This window comes from Aquarana catesbeiana, linkage group LG05 (genome assembly GCF_042186555.1).
Source record: "Aquarana catesbeiana isolate 2022-GZ linkage group LG05, ASM4218655v1, whole genome shotgun sequence".
In the NCBI taxonomy this organism is placed as follows: domain Eukaryota; kingdom Metazoa; phylum Chordata; class Amphibia; order Anura; family Ranidae; genus Aquarana; species Aquarana catesbeiana.
Window position 1 is genome coordinate 647,054,307 of NC_133328.1, and position 13,282 is coordinate 647,067,588.

At 42.8% G+C, this 13,282-nt stretch overlaps 1 protein-coding gene across 1 annotated transcript in view; it reads left to right on the forward strand.

Moving 5' to 3' along the window:
• Nucleotides 1–250: 250 nt before the first annotated feature.
• LOC141145650 (uncharacterized) overlaps nt 251–13,282 on the forward strand; it is a 33,303-nt gene continuing 20,271 nt past the window's right edge. Inside the window, exons 1-2 of the mRNA XM_073632486.1 lie at nt 251–355; nt 8,072–9,649. Of these exons, the coding sequence (XP_073488587.1) occupies nt 334–355; nt 8,072–9,649 (1,600 nt within the window). The 5' untranslated portion in view covers nt 251–333. The remainder of the gene's footprint in view (nt 356–8,071; nt 9,650–13,282) is intronic.

Here is a 13,282-nt window from a genome sequence, read left to right on the forward strand (position 1 = left end):
TCTAAATGGGTAAAAACAGGAGAGTTCACAGTGTTCTGTATCTGGATGAGGCATAATTCTTTTCGGGGGGCCTCTGTCATTCTAGATCCAGATCTGGTAAATCCTTATCTCAACCAATTATAAAGGATTTCTCTGATAGTGATTGCAGTGTTTGTTTTGTACTCTTTGCATTTACTATTCACGGAGAGGGAAGTTCAAGTTCAGTGTTATTTGTAAGAAAAATAAAATGCAGAATTTTCTGCTGAAGTATGGAGAAGAAGAAAGTGAAAGAGGATGAAGAGTATATAAGAGCGGAGCCAGGACTCTGGAGGAAGCAAACACAACGCAGAGACCATGGCTGGTGCTCCAGAGACGGGTATGACTACATATTATTATAACCAGGGGGGATTGTAGGGTGATATTATGGGAGATTCATGGCTGGTGAAGACAACTCTGGATTAGATACAAAATAACAAAGCTGGGTTGAGTCTTTATTAGGTGTATTGTTGGCTGGAAGATGGGTTTCCCCTTTATTTGGGTCCAATGTGTATTTTTTTAAGGTTGTTTTTTCCTTGTATATTGGTTAAATCCGAATTTAGTACCAATGAAACAGATTACTACAAATCTTTCCTAAATTGAAACATTGTCCAGATTGGAATTCTGGAATGGACTTCTTATATAAGTTCTTTATTCGGTCTGTTTATTATACTTCTCTTTTTTTTACTTTATTGCTTTCAAAATATCACATTAAAAACTTCTACACACTTCTTGCCTTTTACATATTCTCCATCATAAGCAAGAAAGCCAAAACAAAAGACAGAAAGAAAGATAAGAATAGATAGGATACTCCTATAATATAAGACAGAGCCTTGGAAAATTGTCTCTGTATTGTGCTCAGCATTTATCAAATGTATCTTTATCCTATTAAAAGAGTTTCTTCCTAACACATCGTAGGATTCCATGTTGGAAAAGCTTCATATCTGCTGTATGATGTTATTGATTTATGGAATGTTTCTAGACCAGCCTTTGTCCACAAAGGTTCAATGAGATCCTAGGGTTCCACCAGTGTATGCTAGGGCTTGCTTGAAAGATGAGCAGTTTCAGCCATCAAGGATCTTTTTAGCTATCTGTAAGGGACCCACCTACCATTAACTGCCAGTTTAAGGGGTGCTCTCTACCAATGACCACCATTATAAAGTGATCCTTTCTCCACTTCCCATCAATCTACGGGGGGTCTTTCTCCACTGGCCATCAATCTAAGGGGGGCTTTCTCCACTGGCCATAAATCTATAGGGATCTTTCTCCATTGGCCATCACTCTAAGGGGGTCTTTCTCCACTGACAATCAATCTAAGGGGGGCTTTCTCCACTGACCATAAATCTATAGGGATCTTTCTCCATTGGTCATCGATCTAAGGGGGTCTTTCTCCACTGACAATCAATCTCCACTGACCATCAATCTACTGGGATCTTTCTCCACTGGCCATCAATCTAAGGGGGTTTTTTCTCCACTGACCAATTTGATTAATTCCTTGAATATTATTAAAATTATTGAGACAATTATTTAATCTCCATTCATAACTCGAGTAAAGATTAGGAATGCAATCATTTTAAATGTTAACATGCTATGCCTCTCTACCATCTCATTTACCCAAGTATCTACTTATTTCCAAAGTCTTAACACTACTCTACAATGAAAAAAAACACATGGTTCATGTTTGGGTGGGTCCCACATTTCAGGCATTATTATTCCTTAACCCCGTTAAATTCAGAAGGACATTTAGGAGCAATTTAGTAACATTATCTCTGACCAGTGTCACCATCCGAGGACCAGCTTACTTCCCTTTGAATCTTAATTTAAGGAACCCGTCAGAACAGATTTACAGGGGTTGATTTTGCTGACTCTAGCCCTCGTTTTTAGAGGGATATTTCCCTTGAAGGTGTCAATACATATGGGACCCCATGATCTTGTTTCCTCAGATGGTAAATTATAGGGGAGGACACAAAGAGGAAGGACTAATAGCTTAAAACCGTCAGTAAAAATGTATTTAACAAATAAGGCATACATTTTACACTCACTTGTCGTGGTGCCCATTAACCAGGCACCAGGTGTGTGCAGCTAAAGTATTAGCGGGTTCCCAGCCAGGCATCCAATGTTTGTATTGCAATGCAGTTCCGCCAGTGGCAACCCTAACCCCAGCTAATGTGTCAGGCTTGGATAAAATAAGAAATTTGACCCTCTAAAACACCTGTCCTCAGGACCCACTAACAGGCCAGATTTTAAGTATTACCTTAGGGAGATGCAGACTAGAATACTGCAATCACTGAACAGCAAATTATATCACCTGTGATGTATTTCAGTTATCTCTTGGAAACCTGGCCTGTTAGTGGGTCCTGAGGACAGGAGAAAGAACCACTGATCTAAAACATGTTGACTTTGTTCTTCTGGGAATTAATGTTGTCATTAAAAACCTTGGACTTTTGGATATTTATTTGGTGCTCTCAATGGATTGTATGTGCAGTGCCTTGAAAAAGTATTAATCCCCCTTGAAATGTTCCACATGTTGTCATGTTACAACCAAAAATGCTACTAGTGTCCCCAATAGTATAGCATCCCTAAAAACACAGTTTTGCTTTTTACCAAAGATACAGTGCCTTAAAAAAGTATTCATACCCCTTGAAAGTTTCCACATTTTGTCATGTAAATGTATTTTATTGGGATTTTATGTGATAGACCAACACAAAGTGGCACCTAATTGTGAAGTGGAAGGAAAATGATAAATGATACAAATAAATATGTGAAAAGTGTGGGGGCATTTGTATGGCGCCCCCCTGAGTCAATACTTTGTAGAACCCCCTTTCTCTGCAGTTACAGCGGCAAGTCTTTTTGGGGATGTCTCTACCAGCTTTTCACATCTAGAGAGGGACATTTTTGCCCATTCTTCTTTACAAAATATCTCAAGCTCTGTCAGATTGGATGGAGATTGTCTGTGAACAGCAATTTTCAAGTCTTGCCACAGATTCTCAATGTGATTTAGGTCTGGACTGTGACTGGGCCATTCTAACACATGAATATGCTTTGATCTAAACCATTCCATTGTAGCTCTGGCTGGATGTTTCGGGTCGTTTTCCTGCTGGAAGGTGAACCTCCGCCCCAATCTCAAGTCTTTTGCAGACTCTAACAGGCTATCTTCTAAGATTTCCCTGTATTTGGCTCCATCCATCTTCCCATCAACATTGACCATCTTCCCTGTTCCCGCTGACCATAAGTCTAGGGAGATCTTTCTCCAATGGCCATCAATCTAAGGGGGTCTTTCTCCACTGACAATCAATCTCCACTGACCATCAATCTACTTGGGCCTTTCTCCACTGGCTATCAATCTATGGGGGTCTTTTAACACTGGCCATCAATCTAAGGGGGTTTTCTCCACTGGCCATCAATCTAAGGGGGTTTTCTCCACTGACCAATTTGATTAATTCCTTGAATATTATTAAAATTATTGAGACCATTATTTAATCTCCATTCATAATTCAAGTAAAGATTAGGAATGCAATCATTTTAAATGTTAACATTCTATGCCTCTCTACCATCTCATTTACCAAAGTATCTACTTTATTCCAAAGTCTTAACACTACTCTACAATAAAAAAACATATGGTTCATGTTTGGGTGGGTCCCACATTTCAGGCATTAATATTCCTTAACCCCATTAAACTCAGAAGGACATTTAGGAGCAATTTAGTAACATTATCTCTGACCAGTGTCACCATCCGAGGACCAGCTTACTTCCCTGTGAATCTTAATTTAAGGAACCCGTCAGAACAGATTTACAGGGGTTGATTTTGCTGACTCTAGCCCTCCTTTTTAGAGGGATATTTCCCTTGAAGGTGTCAATACATATGGGACCCCACGATCTTGTTTCCTCAGATGGTAAATTATAGGGGAGGACACAAAGAGGAAGGACCCATAGTGTAAAACTGTCAGTAAAAATGTATTTAACAAATAAGGCATACATTTTACACTCACTTGTCGTGGTGCCCATTAACCAGGCACCCGGTGTGTGCAGCTAAAGTATTAGCGGGTTCCCAGCCAGGCATCCAATGTTTGTATTGCAATGCAGTTCCGCCAGTGGCAACCCTAACCCCAGCTAATGTGTCAGGCTTGGATAAAATAAGAAATTTGACCCTCTAAAACTCCTGTCCTCAGGACCAACTAACAGGCCAGATTTTAAGTATTACCTTGGGGAGATGCAGACTAGAATACTGCAATCACTGAGCAGCAAATTATATCACCTTTGATGTATTTCAGTTATCTCTTGGAAACCTGGCCTGTTAGTGGATCCTGAGGACAGGAGAGAGCCACTGTTCTAAAACATGTTGGCTTTATTCTTCTGGGAATTAATGTTGTCATTAAAAACCTTGGTATTTTGGATATTTATTTGGTGCTCTCATGTTACAACCAAAAATTCCACTAGTGTCCCCAATAGTATAGCATCCCTAAAAACACAGTTTTGCTTTTTACCAAAGATACAGTGCCTTGAAAAAGTATTCATACCCCTTGAAAGTTTCCACATTTTGTCAGGTTACAACTAGAAATGTAAATGTATTTTATTGGGATTTTATGTGATAGACCAACACAAAGTGTCACATAATTGTGAAGTGGAAGGAAAATGATAAATGATACAAAAAAATATGTGAAAAGTGTGTGGGGGGGGGGGCATTTGTATGGCGCCCCCCGGAGTCAATACTTTGTATAACCCCCTTTCTCTGCAGTTACAGCGGCAAGTCTTTTTGGGAATGTCTCTACCAGCTTTGTACATCTAGAGAGGGACATTTCTGCCCATTCTTCTTTGCAAAATATCTCAAGCTCTGTCAGATTGGATGGAGAGCGTCTGTGAACAGCAATTTTCAAGTCTTGCCACAGATTCTCATTTGGTTTTAGGTCTGGACTTTGACTGGGCCATTCTATTGTAGCTCTGGCTGGATGTTTCGGGTCATTGTCCTGCTGGAAGGTGAACCTCCGCCCCAGTCTCAAGTCTTTTGCAGACTCTAACAGGCTTTCTTCTAAGATTGTCCTGTATTTGTCTCCATCCATCTTCCCATCAACTCTGACCAGCTTCCCTGTCCCTGCTGAAGAAAAACATCCCCACCACATGATGCTGCCACCACCATGTTTCACAGTGGGGATGGTGTGTCCAGGGTGATGTGCAGTGTTAGTTTTCCCCCACACATAGTGTTTTGCTTTTGGGCCAAAAAGTTCAATTTTGGTCTGACCAGATCACCTTCTTCCACATGTTTGCTGTGTCCTCCACATGGCTTCTCACAAACTACAAACAGGACTTCTTATGACTTTCTTTCACCAATGTCTTTCTTCTTGTCACTCTTCCATAAAGGGCAGATTTGTGGAGAACACGACTAATAGTTGTCCTATGGACAGATTCTCCCACCTGAGCTGTGGATCTCTGCAGCTCCTCCAGAGTTACCATTAGGGGTGCAAAGGATCAAAAAATCACAGTTCGGATCGTACCTCGGATCAGAGTCACGGATCGGATCATTTTTCGGATCAGCAAAAATAAAAAAGACAAGACAAGTAAACATAACCCCCACTGTAATATCCACAATCTCCCCCCACTGTAATATTCACAATCTCTCCACTGTAATATCCACAATCTCCCCCACTGTAATAGCTCACCGTCGCCGCTGGGTGTACCAAGATGGGCGCCGCTCCAGAGCTAGGCCGAAGCCGTGGCCTTTCCTAAGGCCGAGGCAGCGGAGCGCTCCACGGATCGTGTGTGTGCCGATCCGAACAGGGTGACCCGTTCGGATCACGGATCGGTGACGATCCGTTGCACCCCTAGTTACCATGGACCTCTTGGCTTCTTCTCTGATGAATTCTCTCCTCGTCCGGCCGGTCAGTTTAGGTGGACGGCCATATCTTGGTAAGTTTGCAGTTGTGCCATACTCTTTCCATTTTCCGATGATGGATTGAACAGTGCTCCGTGAGATGTTTAAACCCTGCTTTAAAACTTCTTCACAATGTCATCCCTGACCTGTCTGGTGTTCCTTGGCCTTCATGACGCTGATTGTTCACTAAGGTTCTCCAACAAACCTCTGATGGCTTCACAGAACAGCTGTATTTATACTGAGATTAAATGACACACAGGTGGATTTATTAGGTGACTTCTGAAGGTAATTGGTTCCACTAGATTTTAGTTAGGGTATCAGAGTAAAGGGGGCTAAATAAAAATGCATGAAAGACTTTTCAGATATTTATTTGTAAAAAATGTTGAAAACCATTTATCATTTTCCATCCACGTCACAATTATGTGCCACTTTGTGTTGGTCTATCACATAAAATCCCAATAAAATACATTTACGTTTCTGGTTGTAACATGACAAAATGTGGAAAATGTCAAGGGGTATAAATACTTTTTCAAGGCACTGTATGTGGATTCTCAACTCTGGGGCCTCTCCCTGTTCTTGAGGGTAGTCCCTGTTTTGTGGGGTGCTGACGAACCGAAGCCCAGTGACAATTTCAATAACCCTTAGAAAATCGTAATCCAGTGCCCCATTTGGCCTTGTATTTGGACTTTAGCTGGATTGTGAGGGGTCAAAAGTGACCAGAACCCTACATAATGCAAACTCATGAGCTGAGAGATAGTATGTGAGTACGGGTTGCAATACTAAGACTTTACGTGAAACCTGACCCTCCGATTGTCTCAGCAGTTCCTATAATTCTGTCCTGACAGGTTCCTTCCTGACTGTCCACCAGCCTTATTTGAAAGAAATAACCAAGGGTTTAGAATGGGCAGGTGTTATCATTTTTGGTGCCAGAGCCAGGACAAGGTGGGGGAGGGAGAGGAAAGCTGGCAGGTAGGCCCAGACAGCAGATGAAAGTGGCACATGTGCTAGAACCAATTCTCTTGCAGTGCAGCCAGCAGCTGCTGGCGGGAGAGGAGGAAAGCTGGCAGGGGGGCCTGGACAGCAGATGAAAGTGGCACATGTGCTAAAACCAATTCTCTTGCAGTGCAGCTGGTGGAAAGGAAGAGGAGGAGAAGCCGGCAGCGCTGCAATGGGAGACAGAAAAGGATCGGTGTCTGCAATAACAACCGGCCCTCCCTCTAAGCAGGTGCCTGAGCCCCCCTTTTGAACTGATGGGTCCCGGGCCCAGTACAGGAGGGATGGCAGTACTGCCTTATCAGTGGCCCTGAATGCAGGGCTGAATATGGCCCTGAGGGAACAAAAAAAACCTGCACGATTTCAAAGCCATATTGTCAGACTTCAGGGGCGACTTAAAAGACATCTGTGTGGGTTTATGCACAGATGTCTATTGAAGTCGCCCCCAAAGTCGGCAAAAGTAGTTCAGGAACCAATTTTTGAAATCAGTGCGGCACCACAAAGTTGGCGTCGCACTGATTGGCATGTCGCATGTCAAATCGTGCCCATGTGAACAGGGGCTTAATTCATACCAGATCTGAAGTGTCTCTTATGGCATGTGGGGGGGGGGAACACACATTGTTGGGTGGGGTCCCCCTTAAAATGTATACCAGGCCTTAAGTTCTTCTTTCTTTTAACTATCCCCAACTACTTTATGTACGTGGCCGGTTATTTCTGCCCATGTAAGTTAATGGGGCTGGGTGATGCCATTGACACTGGGAGGCTGTCATAAATAATTTGCATTACCACTATTATACATGGTTGACTCCCAATGAATGGGTAAATGTTTCATCCAAATGTCCAAACAGCCAAGGTTCGGTCTAAACTTGTGTTAGGCCTTAATCTTAAGCTAGCATACAGCTGTTTCAAGCTAGTCAGCCATCATCATAGCAGTGTATGAAAACCATGGCTTTCATGGAGTTGGGCTGCTAAGGCCTTCATATTTTAATCCTGTGATGGAAGTGACCCATGTAAATAGCTTCTGTATTTAGAAGGCTCTATTGTGTTTCTCACTACATAGGTGGGGGACTTTTTTAGTTCATTTTAGCCCACCTCACCATAACCTGTCTGGCTGTACCCTTTTATAATAGTTTGGTGACTTGTTATAGTAGTCACATAAAGATATCATCAATAACTGTTTGTATGTTGATTTTGTAGGTACTGAATGCCACCCTTCTATGGTACAAAAATGTCAATTGTCCCTACTACTAAAAACGCACAGGTCCCTGAGCTACACAGAGAAGGTTGGACCTCTGACCATTTACAGGATGGCACTGAAGCATGTCAAGCATCAGAAGATGTGGGAATTTGGAACAGCAAATGTCGAAAAGAAAAACAAAGTGATCATGATGGTCGGTGAAACTGGGTCTGGAAAGACATCCCTGATTAACACTATGGTCAACTACATCTTTGGCGTGGACTGGAAGGATGATTACCGGATCCAGCTAATTGAGGAGAGTAGTGAGAAGAGTCAAGCTCACAGCCAAACATCGAGTGTCACCATCTACCAGATCAACCACGAATATTACTTCAGAATCCCGTACACCATAACCATCATTGACACTCCAGGGTTTGGAGACACCAAAAATGTAAAGCAGAATGAGAAAATCATGCGGAAGATGCGAGAATTTTTTCATAAATGCAAATTCACAGAAATTGATGCTATTTGTTTTGTGGTTCCATCTACTTTGGCTCGGTTAACTCCAACACAGATGTACGTCTATGACAACATTTTATCCATTTTTGGGAATGACATCAAGGATAATATAGTCTTCTTCACCACCTTCGCTGATGTCCAGGAACCGAACGTTCTCTCAGCAATTACTGAGACTGGTGTTCTCTGTGCAAGATCTGAAGATGGAAAACCTGTGTACTTCAAGGTCAATAACAGCATGGTGTACGCTAATAACTGCCCTGATGGAGTTGACAATTATGTCTACAACACTGATGAAGGGCAGTGGAAGATGGGAATGGAAAGCACTAGGAATTTTTTTTTACACTTTTTGCCTGGAATAACAAGTAAAGATTTCAGTTCAACCAAGGATGTTCTCGCAGAAAGAAATGCTTTGGAGGTAACTTTGGATGGACTTGTCCAAAAAATTGAGGTGGTGACCAGGAAACATCATGAACTGGAGCAAACTGAGAGAGCTCTGAATAAACACAAGGCAGAGATTGAACAGAATGAGCATTTTGAGTTTGAAGTGTTGAAAACTGCAAAAAGAAAGATAAACTCATTTGTATACTCAACCAACTGCCAGGAATGCCACTTCACATGTCACCAAGACTGCCTCATGTATTTTGACCCCTCCGTTTGTTCTTGTGAAGTTTTTAGTTTGAAGGGAACCTGTAGTGTGTGTGGACATAGCTCCAGCAAACATGTTTCTGAAAATGTTTACTGGCAAACTTTTGTTGAACCCGAAAAGAAAAGTTATTTTGCAGTAAAAGAAAAATATGAAAAAGTGGAGAACAAGGTGATGACTCCATCAAATGTTTTCATCAAACTGAAGGATGACGTTAATAAGTCAGAGGTTGAGGTGCTGAAACTAATTCAGGAGGTTGCCAAGATCCTTAAACGTCCCAAAGAGATCACCTTAAAACCCAACCCAACGTCTGCTGTAGATTATATCCGGCTGCTCATTGAAAAAGAGAACAAGGAAGGGACAAGTGGATTCGTAGAGAGAATTCAAAGGCTGGAAGAAGCTATTAAAATATTTGATAATCAGTCTCAAAAAGCAGGTACCAGCTTTGACTACATATTATCAGAAGCCACCAAAGCTATACCCACTGTGGTCTTTTCATTCTTTTATTAAAACCCCTAACTGTGCTCTTTGTCTCTAATAATGTTAATTTAAGGAACCCGTCAGAACAGATTTACAGGGGTTGATTTTGCTGACTTCAGCCCTCGTTTTTAGAGGGATATTTCCGTTTGAAGCTGTCAATACATATGGGACCCCACGATCTTGTTTCCTCAGATGGTAAATTATAGGGGAGGACACAAAGAGGAAGGACTCATAGTGTAAAACTGTCAGTAAAAATGTATTTAATAAAAAAGGCATAAATTTTACACTCACCTGTCGTGGTGCCCATTAACCAGGCACCCGGTGTGTGCAGCTAAAGTATTAGCAGGTTCCCAGCAAGGCATCCAATGTTTGTATTGCAATGCAGTCCTGCCAGTAGCAACCCTAACCCCAGCTAAAGAGTCAGGCTTGGATAAAATAAGAAATTTGACCCTCTAAAACTCCTGTCCTCAGGACTAGGGATGAGCTTCGAGTTTGAGTCGAACTCATTTTCGACTCGAACATCGGCTGTTCGCCAGTTCGCCGAACAGCGAACAATTTGGGGTGTTCGCGGCAAATTCGATTGCCGCGGAACACCCTTTAAAAGTCTATGGGAGAAATCAAAAGTGCTAATTTTAAAGGCTTATATGCAAGTTATTGTCATAAAAAGTGTTTGGGGACCTGGGTCCTGCCCCAGGGGACATGGATCAATACAAAAAAAAGTTTTAAAAACGGCCGTTTTTTCAGGAGCAGTGATTTTAATAATGCTTAAAGTCAAACAATAAAAGTGTAATATCCCTTTAAATTTCGTAGCGGGGGGGTGTCTATAGTATGCCTGTAAAGGGGCGCATGTTTCCTGTGTTTAGAACAGTCTGACAGCAAAATGACATTTCGAAGGAAAAAAGCCATTTAAAACTACTCGCGGCTATTGCATTGCCGGTCCGACAATACACATAGAAGTTCATTGATAAAAAACGGCATGGGAATTCCCCACAGGGGAACCCCGAACCAAAATTAAAAAAAAAAATGACATGGGGGTCCCCCTAAATTCCATACCAGGCCCTTCAGGTCTGGTATGGATATTAAGGGGAACCCCTGCCAAAATTTTAAAAAAAAATGACGTGGGGGTCCCCCTAAATTCCATACCAGACCCTTCAGGTCTGGTATGGATTTTAAGGGGAACCCCGTGCCAAAAAAAAAAAAAGCGTGGGGTCCCCCCAAAGATCCATACCAGACCCCTATCCGAGCACGCAACCTGGCAGGCCGCAGAAAAAGAGGGGGGACGAGAGAGCGCCCCCCCTCCTGAACCGTACCAGGCCACATGCCCTCAACATTGGGAGGGTGCTTTGGGGTAGCCCCCCAAAACACCTTTGTTCCCATGTTGATGAGGACAAGGGCCTCATCCCCACAACCCTGGCCGGTGGTTGTGGGGGTCTGCGGGCGGGGGGCTTATCGGAATCTGGAAGCCCCCTTTAACAAGGGGACCCCCAGATCCTGGCCCCCCCTATGTGAAATGGTAAGGAGGTACAAAAGTACCCCTACCATTTCACTAAAAATCTGTCAAAAATGTTAAAAATGACAAGAGACAGTTTTTGACAATTCCTTTATTTAAATGCTTCTTCTTTCTTCTATCTTCCTTCATCTTCTTCTTCTGGTTCTTCTGGCTCTTCTGGTTCTTCCTCTGGTGTTCTTGTCCAGCATCCCCTCCGCGGCGTCTTCTATCTTCTTCTCCTCGGGCCACTCCGCACCCATGGCATGGGGGAGGCTCCCGCTCTTCTCTTCATCTTCTTCTTCATCTTCATCTTCTTCTTTTCTTCTCTTCTTCATTTTCTTCTCCGGGCCGCTCTGCATCCATGCTTGTCATTTTTAACATTTTTGACAGTTTTTTAGTGAAATGGTAGGGGTACTTTTGTACCCCCTTCCCATTTCACACAGGGGGGGCCGGGATCTGGGGGTCCCCTTGTTAAAGGGGGCTTCCAGATTCCGATAAGCCCCCTGCCCGCAGACCCCCACCACCACCGGCCAGGGTTGTGGGGATGAGGCCCTTGTCCTCATCAACATGGGGACAAGGTGTTTTGGGGGGCTACCCCAAATCACCCTCCCAATGTTGAGGGCATGTGGCCTGGTACAGTTCAGGAGGGGGGGCGCTCTCTTGCCCCCCCCTCTTTTCCTGTGGCCTGCCAGGTTGCGTGCTTTGATAAGAGTCTGGTATGGGTTTTTGGGGGGACCCCACGCCGTTTTTTTTTTTTTGGCGCGGGGTTCCCCTTAAAATCCGTACCAGACCTGAAGGGTCTGGTATGGAATTTAGGGGGACCCCCACGTCATCTTTTTTTTAATATTGGCCGGGGTTCCCCTTAATATCCATACCAGACCAGAAGGGCCTGGTATGGAATTTAGGGGGACCCCCACGTCATTTTTTTTTAAATTTTGGTTCGGGGTTCTCCTGTGGGGAATTCCCATGCCGTTTTTATCAATGAACTTCTATGTGTATTGTCGGACCGGCAATACAATAGCCGCGAGTAGTTTTAAATGGCTTTTTTCCTTCGAAATGTCATTTTGCTGTCAGACTGTTCTAAACACAGGAAACATGCGCCCCTTTACAGGCATACTATAGACACCCCCCAGCTACGAAATTTAAAGGGATATTACACTTTTATTGTTTGACTGCTCCTGAAAAAACGGCCGTTTTTAAAACTTTTTTGTTGCATTGATCCATGTCCCCTGGGGCAGGACCCAGGTCCCCAAACACTTTTTATGACAATAACTTGCATATAAGCCCTTAAAATTAGCACTTTTGATTATTCATGTTCGTGTCCCATAGACTTTAACAGCGTTCACGTGTTCGAACGAACTTTTTTCCTGTTCGCATGTTCTGGTGCGAACCGAACAGGGGGGTGTTCGGCTCATCCCTACTCAGGACCCACTAACAGGCCTGATTTTAAGTATTACCTTGGGGAAATTATATCACCTGTGATGTATTTCAGTTATCTCTTGGAAACCTGGCCTGTTAGTGGATCCTGAGGACAGGAGAGAGAACCACTGTTCTAAAACATGTTGACTTTGTTCTTCTGGCAATTAATGTTATCATTAAAAACCTTGGACTCTTGGATATTTATTTGGTGCTCTCAATGGATTGTATGTACAGTGCTTTGAAAAAGTATTAATCCCCCTTGAAATGTTCAACATTTTGTCATGTTACAACCAAAAATTCCACTAGTGTCTCCAATATTATAGCATCCCTAAAAACACAGTTTTGCTTTTACCAAAGATACAGTGCCTTGAAAAAGTATTCATACCACTTGAACGTTTCCACATTTTGTCATGTTACAACTAAAAACGTAAATGTATTTTATTGGATTTTATGTGATAGACCAACACAAAGTGGCACATAATTGTGAAGTGGAAGGAAAATGATAAATTATACAAATAAATATATGTGAAAAGTGTGGGGGGGGGCATTTGTATGGCGCCCCCCTGAGTCAATACTTTGTAGAACCCCCTTTCTCTGCAGTTACAGGGATGTCTCTACCAGCTTTGCACATCTAGAGAGGACATTTTTGCCCATTCTTCTTTGTAAAATATCTCAAGCTCT